Source organism: Macaca mulatta, chromosome 2 (assembly GCF_049350105.2).
Source record: "Macaca mulatta isolate MMU2019108-1 chromosome 2, T2T-MMU8v2.0, whole genome shotgun sequence".
Classification (NCBI taxonomy): Eukaryota; Metazoa; Chordata; class Mammalia; order Primates; family Cercopithecidae; genus Macaca; species Macaca mulatta.
The window spans coordinates 102,632,767-102,645,524 of record NC_133407.1 but is presented as its reverse complement, the minus strand read 5'-3'; the positions used below and the strand labels follow the sequence as shown (position 1 = coordinate 102,645,524).

General features: G+C 55.3%; 1 protein-coding gene across 2 annotated transcripts in view; it reads left to right on the top strand.

Annotated features, from left to right (window-relative positions):
* Positions 1-11,823, top strand: part of LOC144339525 (SH3 domain and tetratricopeptide repeat-containing protein 1-like) — a 56,287-nt gene extending 44,464 nt beyond the window's left edge. The window contains exons 2-7 of one of the 2 annotated variants that reach the window (XM_077994208.1): positions 1,479-1,659; positions 2,836-2,986; positions 6,434-6,556; positions 7,287-7,443; positions 8,407-8,603; positions 11,423-11,823. In XM_077994208.1, coding sequence (XP_077850334.1) covers positions 7,308-7,443; positions 8,407-8,510 — 240 coding nt within the window. In that variant the 5' untranslated portion in view covers positions 1,479-1,659; positions 2,836-2,986; positions 6,434-6,556; positions 7,287-7,307 and the 3' untranslated portion in view covers positions 8,511-8,603; positions 11,423-11,823. The remainder of the gene's footprint in view (positions 1-1,478; positions 1,660-2,835; positions 2,987-6,433; positions 6,557-7,286; positions 7,444-8,406; positions 8,604-11,422) is intronic. The other variant, XM_077994207.1, reaches the window with a different exon arrangement.
* Positions 11,824-12,758: the final 935 nt, after the last annotated feature.

Below are 12,758 nucleotides of genomic sequence, written 5' to 3'. Positions count from 1 at the left end.
ATTTGTGTCCCTCTTTCTTTTCTTGGTCAGTCTGGTGAAAGATTTGTCAATTTTGTTATTATTTTCAAAAAACCCACTTTTGGTTCTGTTGATTATCTCTTTTGTTTTTCCATTCTCTGTATTTTTACTTCCCATTTCCACTCTCATGTTTATTATTTTCTTCCTTTTATTTGCTTTGGGTTTAGTTCATTCTTTTTCTAGTTTCTCAAGGTGGAAGGTTAGGTTTTTGATTTGAGATTTTTCTTCTTTCTTTGAATGTAGACATTTACAGTTATAAATTTCCCTTTCAGCACTGCCTTAGCTGCATCTTGGAATTTTTGGTACACTGTGCTATTTTTTTTTTTTTAAAGACAGAGTTTTGCTCTATTGCCCAGGGTGGGGTGCAGTGGTGCAATCTTGGCTCACTGCAACTTCTACCCAGGTTCAAGCCATTCTCATGCCTCAGCCTCCCGAGTAGCTGGGATTACAGACGTGCACCACCCTACCCGGCTAATTTTTATATTTTATTTTTTTATAGAGACGGGATTTCACCATGTTTCCCAGGCTGTTCTCAAACTCCTGGACTCAAGCGATCCTCCCGCCTCGGCCTCCCACAGTGCTGGGATGACAGGCGTGAGCCACCGCGCTGGCCCGGGCTGTGCATTTGTTTGCATTCTTCTCAAATTAGTTTTCAGTTTCCCTGATGGTCTCTTTGACTCACTGGTTGTTTAGGAGTGTGTAATTTCCACATATTTTTGAATTTGTCACATTTCCTTCACTGTTGATTTCCAGTTTCATGCCAGTACAGCTGAAGAACACCTCTGCTTTGGTCTCAGACCTTCTCCATTCACTGAGGCTCATTTTGTGGCCTGGCACATGGTCTGTCATGGGGAATGTCCCATGGGTGCTCGAGAGGACTGTGTATTCAGCTGTTGTTGGGTGGTGTGTGTAACAGATGTCCATTCGGCGTACCTGGTTTCTTGTGTTAATCTCCGGAATGTTTCTGGCACTAGAAAATCAGAAGCTTTCCACCGCCAGGGCCCAGCTTTGAACCCCGTTCCCCCAACATGATGCCGTATGTGGCAGACATGACGCTTGGCTTTGCTCTCTCAGGGTTCCATCTGCGACAGGGGCTACTTGTGCCCCTGGCCTCATCAGCTCAGGCTGAAGGCGGCCGTGGTCCTGGCCAGAGAGGCTTTGTGAAGCAGAAATAGATGGCCTGGTGCAGGGGCCGAGCCTGGCCAGGACCTCGGCCCTGGGAGTTGTAAAGAAGGCCGGCCTCTACCATGAGCATCTGCACCAAGGTGTGCCCATGTGACTGTGTGTTCGGAATCTGTCCTGAAATGGGTGCATGGCCTGTCTGTGCTCAGTCTCCCCACCTATGGGGCCCAGGCTCACAGAGGTGTGAAAGAGGCAAGCATGGCGCAGGGGCCTCCGAGCCCAGCCAGCCTCGCTTCGACGCTGGGAGACTAACATCTTCCATTTTGTCTTCTGCCCAGGCCAGCTGTGGGCCGTCCAGCGGCTGTGCTACTTCTACGGCACCGTCATGCCCAGCGAGGCCCAGTGTGTCATCTACCATGAGCTCCAGCTCTCCCTGGCCCGCAAGGTGGCCGACAAGGTGCTGGAGGGGCAGCCCCTGGAGACCATCAGTCAGCTCTACCTGTCCCTGGGTACCGAGCGGTAAGGGCTGGCTTTGCGGTGGTGGAGGTGGGGACGGGCAGGGCAGGGAGGGGGGCACAAGAAAGCTGGCCCAGGACCCTAGCAGCCCCTCTCCTTTTGATCATTTGGTTCCTTGGCATCAGATGCTTTGAGCTGGTGGGCCTGGGGTCGTTCCAGGGCTGCTGCTGGCCCGTGAGTCCCAGCTTGAGCCTCCCTTGTTGGGTCAAAGGTCATCTCCACCCCAGCAGAGGCAGTACGTGCACTCTGGGCTGTTCTTCCTACTATGGTGGCTTTTGTCATCTGACCTCTGCCTGCCCTGAATCTTCACTCCTGGCCTTCATCTGTCCCCTTAAATGTGACCACAGCAGCCACCTGTGGCTTCTCTCCCACAGAAGACAGAGCCAGTTGTGTCACCTGCTTCCCTGGGGCAGGGTTTCAAGGTCTCACATCCCATATGTGGCCTACTCGGCTTCCCCCAAGCATCCTGACCTGGTGGGGTAACCATGGCCCTGGCCACCCCACCCACAGGGCCCAGTGACATTGCTGCAGTCACACCCCCTCGAGTGTCGGACTTACTGAGAGAGCAGGGAAGGAGCCAGATTCCATGGGGACCTGGGAGACTGGCTCCAGTCTTGGTCTCAGGTTCACAGAAGGAAAATGGGCCAGTGTGCTAGAGCCATGCTTCTCAAAGTGTAGTCCCTGGACCAGCAGAGCAGCATCTATGTCACCTAGGAGCCTGTGGCAAGTGGGAGTTCTAGGGCCTGCCCCAGGCCTGTGGAGCCGGAAGCTCTGTGGGCAGGGCCAGCAAGCTATAGGGACAGGCCTCCGGGTGACTGTGATACCTGCACACCTTGAGAACCATCGGCCCAGATAGCCTCTGAACACTAACGGCTCCTGGTGCGTGTGGAGAAGACACAGGCCATGTCTGGGAGGCAGGGGAGATGGACTAGCACACTCCTCCTGCTACAGGGCAGCATGATGCTCAATTCCCTCAGAAGGATGTCCTTCATCTTTTCCATGCTGTGTGTGTTCACCCTGGCCCTCCTAGCAGCTTGGGAAGGGCAGAACACTGCACACACAAGAGGGCCGTTCCCAGTCCGCACATTCCAGATTCATCTGTCACCAGACCCACAGGAGGAGGCAGACTGGTTCCAGGAGGATGAAAGCCCTTGTTCTGACACCTGTGTCTGATTCCAGGGCCTACAAATCCACTCTGGACTACACTAAATGAAGTCTGGGGATTTTCATTGATCTTCAGAAGAAAGAGAAGGAGGCGCGTGCCTGGCTGCAAGCAGGGAAGATCTATTACAGCCTGCAGCAGAGCGAGCTGGTGGACCTGTACATCCAGGTGAGTGGCAAGGGATGCAGGAGGACCCCTGTGCTGTTCACTCTCTGTCCATCCACCCATCCATTCATCCTTCCATCATCTATTTACCTGTTCATCCATCCATCCATCCATCTGTCCATCCATCCATCCATCCATCCATCCATCCATCATTCATCCATCCTTTTCTCATCCATCTATTCACCCGTCTATCCATCCATTCACCTGTCCATCCACCCATCCATTCATCCTTCCATCATCTATCTGTTTACCTGCTCATCCTTCCATCCATCCATCCATCATCCATCCATTCTTCCATCATCTTCCCATATACCTGTGGGTCCTTCCATCTATCCATCTATCATCCATCCATCCATCCTTCCATCCTTCCATCATCCATCCATTCACCTATTTGTCTTTCCACGCATCCATCCATCAATCCATCATCCATCCCTCCGTCCATCCATCCATCCCTCCGTCCATCCATCCATCTATCATCCATCCATCCTTTTATCATCCATCCATTCACCTGTCCATCCATCCATTCACCTGTTCGTCCATCCATCCATCCTTCCATCTATCTTTCCATCATCCATCCAACTGTTCATCCTTCTATCCATCCATCCATCCATCATGCTTCTGTTCACCTCTTCGTCCATCCATTCACCTGTTCGTCCATCCTTCCATCCATCCTTCCATCCGTCTTTCCATTATCCATCCAACCATCTTCCATCCATCCATGATGCTTTCATTCAGCTGTCCATCCATCCATCCATTCATTCATCATCCATCCTTTTATCATCCATCCATCCATTCACCTGTTCATCCATCTCTCCGTCCATTCTTCCATCATTCCGTCATCCATTCACCTGTTCATTCTTCCATCTATCCATCATCCATCCATCCTTCCATCATTCATCCACTCACCTGCTCATCCTTCCATCCATCCATCCATCCTTCTATCATACATCCATTCACCTGTTCATCCTTCCATTCACCTGTTCATCCTTCCATTCATCCATCTATCGTCCATCCATCCATCCATCCATTCGTCCATCCATCATTCATCCATTCTTTTATCATCCATTCATTCAGCCACCATCCATCCACCTGTTCGTCCATTCATCCATCCATCCTTCCATCATCCATCCATTCACCTGTTCATCCTTCCATCCATCCATCATTCATCCATCCATCCATCCATTTATCCATTCATCCATATATCCATCCATCCATCTATCATCCATCTATCCTTCCATCATCCATCCACTCACCTCCTGTTCATCCTTCCATCCATCCATTTATCCATTCATCCATCCATCCATCCTTCCATCATCCACCCATCTTTCCATCATCTATCCTTCCATCATCCATCTATTCATCTGTTCATCCTTCCATCTATCCATCATCCATCCATCCATCCATTTATCCACCCATCCATCATCCATCCAGCCATCATCCATCCATCTGTCCATTCATCCATCCATCCTTTTATCATCCATCCTTTTATCATCCATCCATTTATCATCCATCCATTCACCTGTCTATCCATCCATTCACCTGTTCATCCATCCATCCGTCCATTCATCCTTCCATCAACCATCCATTCACCTGTTCCTCCTTCCATCCATCCACCTGTTCATCCTTCCATCCATCTACCATTCATCCATCCACCATTCATCCATCATTCATCCATTCATCCATTTATCCATTCATCCATTTATCCATTCATCCATTTATCCATTCATCCATATATCCATCTGTCATCCATCCATCCTTCCATCAACCATCCACTCACCTCTTGTTCATCCATCCATCATTCATCCATCTATCCATTTATCCATTCATCCATCCATCCTTCCATCATCCATCCATTCATCTGTTCATCCATCCATCATCCATCCATCCATCCATCCATCCATCCATCATCCATCCATCTGTCCATTCATCCATCCATCTGTCCATCCATCTGTCCATTCATCCATCCATCATTCACCCATCCTTTTATCCATCCATTCACCCGTCTATCCATCCATTCACCTGTTGTTCCATCCATCTGTCTGTTCATCCTTCCATCATCCATCCATTCACCTGTTTATCCTTCCATCCATCCATCATCCATCCACATATCCTTTTATCCATTCATCCATCCATCCATCATCCATCCATGCTTCCATCATCCATCCATGCTTCCATCATCCATCCATCCACCTGTTCATCCTTCCATCCATCCATCATCCATTCATCCATCCATCCATCCTTCCATCATCCATCCTTTCTCCCATCCATCCATTCACTGTTCGTCCATCCATCCATCATTCATCCATCCACCCACCAATCTACCTATTAATCCATCCCTCCATTCATCTATCTGTCAGTTTGTTTATCCATACATTCATCTATCCACCATCTATCCATCCATATGCACATACATCATCTACCCTCCACCCATCCATACATTATCTACCCACCCATACATACATACAGACATACACACATCATTCCACCCATCCATCCATCCATCCATCCATCCATCCATCCATCCATCCATCCACCCATCCACCCATCCATCCACCCACCCGTCCGTCCGTCCATCCATCCATCCATCCATCCATCCATCCATCCATCCATCCATCCCAGCATTAATCTATCTACACACTCATCCATCCATCCATGTGTCTACATCTCCTCATCCATTCATCCATCCATCCACTCATTCCTAAGCCACTGCTGAGCACCTGTTGTGTGCCTTTTTCCTCCCTCCAACTGGTTCCCTCATATCCTCCCCCAGTGGCCAGCATCTTCTCCCTGAGGGCAGAGGCGCGGCCCCTCACAGTGCCCAGCACCTGCTCAAATACAGCACATGCTCAAATAATGTGACCACTCAGTTAACACACAGAAGAACTTGCTCCAAGCACCAGGTGGCACATTTCCTTACAAAATGAATCTATCATAGTGGCTGTTTTCAGAGGCTTTCCCAAACACAGTGTGATCTGGAACAAATTGTGAAGCCCACAAGCCTGGTGAAGCTTTCATTACTGAGCACCTGCTGTATACCTCCTTGAGCTGAGGAGAGGGATCAAGAGCTCATGGCCAAGAGGGGACCAGGCCCACCCACAAACACTGTTGATGTGGCAGGGATGTGGCAACGCAGAAAGGAGCCAGGGGATGGGCTCCCAGCAATCTGGGGGCCACGGAGACTGGTTTGAGTGCAGGGGGAGTGGGCTACGGCTAGCCCTGGTGGTAGGATTCACAGGTGTCGGGCTCCTGGGCTGCAGCTGCTCAGTCATCTCCTGGCACTCAGGTGCATCAGTTCATTGTCCTCATGCCAGTGGTGGGGGCAGCCCTAATGCACAGGGTCTGAAAAATGCTCAGGTGTACCTGTAGTGTGTGAGAGGAAGGAGGCTGGAAAAGGTGGGCGTGGCTACCTCACCAGGTGTGGGTCTTGAGGGAACTTCTGTCTCCTTTCAGGTGGCACAGAATGTGTTCCTGTACACAGGCGACCCCAACCTGGGGCTGGAGCTGTTTGAGGCAGCTGGAGACATCTTCGTCAGTGGGGCCTGGGAGCGGGAGAAAGCTGTGTCCTTCTACCGGGTGAGCTGGCCTGTGGGCTGATGTGGGTGAGCTGGCCTGTGGGCTGATGTGGGTGGGCCTCAGGGGGGCACCTGGAGGGCTGAGGCACAGGTGTGGCAGGGCAGAGGCCTCCCACCTGGAGGCAGGGCCACCCATGCACATGCTAGTTTCCAAGTGGTCTCACCGGGCATGATATTGACCGTGCCCCTGCCCGGGAAAAACGCTCGGGGCCTGGATGTGACAATGGCTCTACCCTTGTACCTGATGATCTCAAGCAACCATGAGCGGAAAGTTCTGTCCCCATCTTTCAGATGAGGAAACTGAGGCTCAGAGAGGCACAGGGACATGTCAGAGGACACACAGCATGTCAGTGGGAGGCCCAGGTCTGCATGCACCCGGAAGTGGGATGGCTTCTCCCTTCCTCTGAGCTCACGGTGTGGCTCAGCCCTGGGCACAGATAAATGTGGTGTTTTTAGAGCAGAGAGGAGTGCTGGCTCCCCTGAGTCAGACCCCCGGTGCCCAGGTGGGAGAGACGGGTCTGAGGCTGCCGGGTGTAGCTGGATGGGCCTCAGGTGATTCTTCAGCCCCCAACTTGGGTGTCTGAACTGTGTGTTATCCCAGAGCACAGAGCTGTGTGGAGGTGCAGGGGTAGCTGGGGTGTGGGAAGCTCCAAGCACATGTTTGAGCTCTGAGGAGGGCGCTGGGCAAGGTGGGTGCTACGGGAAACCTGAGCCACCTGCCTGTGTGGTAGGACCGGGTCCTGGCCCTGGCAATGACTACGGGCAACCGCAAGGCGGCGCTGCAGCTACAGCTGTGCAACAAGCTGGTGGCACTGCTGGCCACACTGGAAAATCCCCAGGAGTGCTTGGAGTTTGCCTACGTGGCCCTAGCACTCAGCATCACTCTGGGTAAGTCCCCTGAGCCCCCACCCTGCCAGGACCCACACTTTGCCAGAGCCCAGCCTCCAGGTCTGCAGGGCAGGAGCTGAAACAGCTGCTGGATTTTCCTGGTCTCCTGTCCAGGCAGGCAGATCTACCCAACTGGCTTCCCCGTCCGGCTGTGGGGCACTGCCCGAGGTCTCTCACGCAGTGCAGAGCTCCCTGCCTGACTGAGCTCTGTTTCCTCTGCCTGTTCCCGCTGCTGACCACAAGGGCCGCCCAGTGTGCCCTCTGCCTTCCAGACATGCCAGGCATCTCGTTGGTCCCTGTATGTGCCAGGCCGAGTGGCATATTCCCTTTCTCTTGTACCCTTCCCACCCTCATCAACCACACAGCTCTCTGGCTGATAAAATCCCAGTTCCCCTTCCAACAGTCTGCCCCTTAAGGCCGGGCATCCCCTGGTGCTGTGCCAGGGTCATCTGTCCCCCTCCAGAGACAGGGAACCCTAGGCAGGCCACATGCCCCAGCGCCTTGTGCCCTGTGGCCCAGTACACAGTAGGTGTGCAGCTGACTCCCCAAAGTAGGGGGCTCTGATTGTGACACACCCAGGAGGAGTCGGATGTTATGTCTGTGGGTTGCCTGGAGCTGGGGTGCCTGGGAGCACCTGGACTGCATGGCTTTTGGGCTCCCCTGGTTAAAACCAGTGAGCATAGGCAGGTGGCTATGTGTAGGCACAGAGCTGGGCCATCCAAGTCCGACTTTGCCAAAGCCTCACAGTAGACAGGGGCAGGCCTTATTAATTCTGCTTTGCAGATGGGAAAGTGAGTCTGGGAACCCAGAAGGGACTGGCCAGAGCTGCCCAGGTGACCGCAGGTGCCTGGAGGCAAGCCAGGTGTGCTGCCTGGGGTCTGCATACCTGCTCCTGAGGGGCCTGTGCCCTCCCTGCCCCAGGGAGCCACGTCCTCACACCTGCCCCTTTGGCCTGCACCCCAGGGGACCAGCTGAACGAGCGCATGGCCTACCACCGGCTGGCCGCCCTGCACCATCAGCTGGGTCATGGCAAGCTGGCAAAGCACTTCTACCTCAAGGTCCTGTAGCTCTGCAACTCGCCGCTAGAGTTCGACGAGGAGACCCTCTACTACGTGAAGGTGTACCTGGTGCTCGGTGACATCATCTTCTACGACCTGAAGGTGGGTGGGGAGGGGCAGGGCTTGGGGTGTTCCTGGCCCCCTTGGAGTGGGATCTCCACCCAGACCCCAGAGGCCTGGGTTCCAGCCTTCCTTAGGAATGGCCCAGTGGCCTCCCTGGAGCTCTGCACGTGGCTGGAGGAGCCGGCAAGGTCAGCAGATACAACCCAGCTCCCAAGCTGGCCAGGCCCCACCCTCAAGAACTGTCTCAGCCCGGGAGGCTGACACATGAGTGGGCAATGGTGTCCTCTGGGTAAAGAAGGAGGATTGTAGTCGGGGGGCCCTCCTGGAGGAGATGACACCAAAGCTGATTCTTGACAGTCAAGTGTCAAGTTGCATTTAACAAAGAAAACAGGGTCGGGAGAAGGACATTTCGGAGGACGGCATCATCCTCACATTGAATCAACGTTGCAAGATCCAACCCAAATCCTGGCGCCTCGTCTAGGAAGCCTGCCCAGGGTGCCAGCCTGCACTGAGCAACTCCCTCCTGGAGCCCCGAGACACCTTGAATCTTCACATCACCCAGGAAGGGTGGGGTGGGACCAGTGTCTTACCATTGGGTTCACAGACAGGGAAACCCCAGCTCGGGGCAGGTGCGGTGGGGCCTGAGCCAGCCAGGCTGAGGCCTTGCTGGGTCGGGTCTGTCTCGAGGGGAGGTGCTGTGCTCCCTCTGCCCCCAGCCCTGCAGGGGTGGAGAGCTGGGACTGTCAGACTCAGACCTGGGGTGTCTCCACCCCTCTGCCCAGCAGGCACCGCCCCTCCTCAGCATCGCACCGGCACCGCGTCAGTGCTCCTTATGGGCTGAGGGGCCAGGGCACTCCAGTCCTGGGGCCGAGATCTTGGGGGCCTTAGAACAACATGAGGAGCTGGGGCAGCCCTAAGACCCCACCCCGTATCCCCCACCGCAGGCCTGGGGCTGCCCGGGAGGCCCCCGCCCAGTGCTGGCGACACTTGGTGGTCAGAAGTGGTCCCTGTGGCCTCCCAAGTCCCAGCCAGACAGGGAGGTGCCAAGTGTCAGACCCAGAGGGACGCTGCTCACCGCTCAGGGGCTCGCCTGGGACCCAGGGGGACGGGCCTCCCAGAAGAGGCCTTTATCTCTTTTGGTCAAGCCTGCCACCCACTCCGCTTGCCCAGGAGGAAGGAAAGGGCCAAGTAGTACCTGAGAGGCCAAAGTCCACGGTTGGGGTTGAGGGGCAGAGGCCTCCTTCACCTCCTTCCCATGCACAGCCCTCCTTCACCTCCTTCCCATGCACAGCCCTCTGGGCCTCATCGTGACTATGCTGTCAGCGCAGGCCAGCTTCCCACAGGGAGGCCCACTTGGAATTCCCCAAGGGCGGCTGTCTTTCCAAGACTACACCCTCCTCCTTGTATAGTAGGCTCTGGACCCAGGGCCCAGAGGAGTAGGAGAAAAAGCCGGGCTGCATGGGGCCTGGAAGGCTGGCAGAGAGGCAGGGGTAAATGGGCATCTTTGCCAATTGCCTCTAAAAAGGGGTCCCCTTTAGTCTACACGTGAGAGCGAGCCCTGGAATAGGGAGGATTAGGTGTGTCCTGGCTCAGCCTGCCACTCACTAGCTGCTGCACACACTACAGGCACATGGAAATGCACACGCAAATGCACACGGGCACAGGCACACGCACACACAGGCGCGCACACACACACAGGCATGCACACAGGCACACACACGGACACGCACACACAGGCACACAAACACGCACAGACACACAGGCACCCACATATGCACAGACACATGCACAGGCACACGCAGAGACATATGCATTGGCTGGCTCCTTCCTGTTTAGTTGGGATGTCCCCACCCCTTCAGGAAGCCTTTGCCTTCCACCCCTGGCTGAGTCTGGGGCCTCCTGGGCCCCCCACAGGCTCCTGGGCTTCCCTCTGCCACAGCCCGGGCCACCCTGTGTGGTCAGTGTTCACTCCCAGGTCCCTCAGACTGGGAGCAAGGACGTTAGGCTCAGCCACGCACCCAGCACAGAGCCCAGTGTTCGGCTGGGCCGAGGGGCATTGGATGAGCAGTGGCGGTGACTCGGGGCCTTCTCACGCCCCTGCGCCGTGTGTGGGGCGGGGCAGTGGGGGAATGGACTGCTGCATCTTGGACTTTGTCCTTGGCCCTGGGAGTCATCTTGAGATGGTAGAGGGACAGGCTAGGCATGGGTCTTAGAGAGGTCCCTTGGGTGACCCCATGTGGAGGAGGCGCCTGGGGAGAAGCCGGGTGGGGGATGGGAGGGTCAAGGAGGAGGTCTGGGAGACGGCATCCCAACCCAGGGATGGTGAGTTTGAGCCAAAGATGCATTGAAAATGGGAGTGGATGTCTGGGGAGTCACACTCCGTCAATATTTCAGGGAACATTGCCAGATAGAACACCTGTGAGATGGTTTTGTACCTGGCCTGTCCCGTGGAGGGCCTGGAAATGGTCAGCATGGACAGGGGCCAGAGGGGAGCCTGGGTCACTCAACGCTGTGCCCCTGCTGTGGCTTGGAGCCACGGGCCCTGCATGGAACTCTCAGAGCAGGCAGGATCTGCCCTGACCTCAGCCCATGGGGAAAGCAGCCACTGCCTGCAGAGAGGGTGGCACTGGGGCAGGACACTTGGGGTGAGTGGGGCGTAGGGGCAGTCAGGAAGGCTTCCGGGGTGTCAGTGTCGTCCCCACCTCCTGCAGCTGAGACCACAGCAGTGTCACAGGCTTCGGGGTTCATGGGGTGAGCCAGCATTGGCTGGACATGTGGAATGACCTGGAGACAGGAACGGCCTCTGGGAAGACGGGCTCCAAGTCCCCCTCTTGCTGAGCATGACCTGTCCCCTTCAGGACCTGTTTGATGCAGCCGGGTACTACCAGCTGGCACTGGCAGCCGCCGTGGACCTGGGCAACAAGAAGGCACAGCTGAAGATCTACACGCGGCCGGCCGCCATCTCCCACAACTTCCTCCTGGACCGTGAGAAGTCGCTCTTCTTCTACCAGAAGGCCAGGACCTTCGCCACAGAGCTCAACGTCCACAGGGTCAACCTGCCTCCTCTGCCACTCTGCGGGTGGGCCCCCTGGTTGGCCCCCAGCCACCCTCGCTGAGGACAGCATCCGAGGGAGTGGGTTTTGTGCAAGGAGGATGGTCTCCTCCCTCTCCTGGTGTCTCCCGTGGCTCATTTTCTGGGAAATGGAGGCATGAAAGCAGGGTTCAAATAGCAATAAATGGTTTTTTTTTTGCAATAACATACCGAAGTCCCCAGGGCATCCTTCCCTGTGTGCTTCCTGGGCTGTGTCTGGGGGCCATCTCCTTCCCTGGTGGCAGCCCTCTGATCTTGGGGATGAGAACAACTGTGAGTCCAACAGACCTGGGCCAGGTCATCATGAGCCTCGGTTTCCTCGGCGGCCAGGGGGGAGATGGTGGTGGAACTCTGGGCAGCTCCTTGCTCTCCCTGCTCAGAGTTCTTGCTGTAGGTCTCGTGCCACCCTTGCCTTTAACCTTCAGGCCACTGTGCCTGGATGTGGGGGCTGCTAGTGTCCCTGTTCGCCATTGAAGAAATAGAGGCACAGAGAGGTTAGGTGTCTGGCCCACCGTCACACAGCAGGTAGGGGCGGAGACACAGAGCCCAGTACACTGACCACCACACCACCCTGCCAGCCTGCAGCCAGGAAGATGTCCCCCATTAGGACCCAAGGTCAGCTCCTGGACCTCTCTTGTGGTGTCAGGAGAGCCACAGGCCAGTGAGGGTGGCCCCAGGGATCCCTCACTCAGTGTCCTCTGCTCCCAGACTTGGTTGGGCCAGGCCTGGCCAGTCCCACCTCTGGCCACTGGTCAGCCCTGCGGGAAGTGAGATGCGGGGATCTTCGCCTGTGTAGATGCTGGTACCCAGTATTGAAAGCCTTATCTGGGCTGCCCCCCAGCCGTCCCCACATACCCCTCCCCTTCCGGCCTCCAGCCCTCATCCCAGTCCCTGGAAACCCAGGTTTTCCTTCTTAGAATCTCTGGGCCCCAGGAACACAGCTCACACGGTCTCTGCCAGTTTATGGCAAGGAAACCGAGGTTAGAGACTGTGGGTGTCCCACGCGATTCTCGCATACACTGCACTCTCCCAGGCCCCTCTTTTAAACACTTTAAATGAGGTGACGTTCACATCGCATGCAATTAACTATTTCAACGCAAATA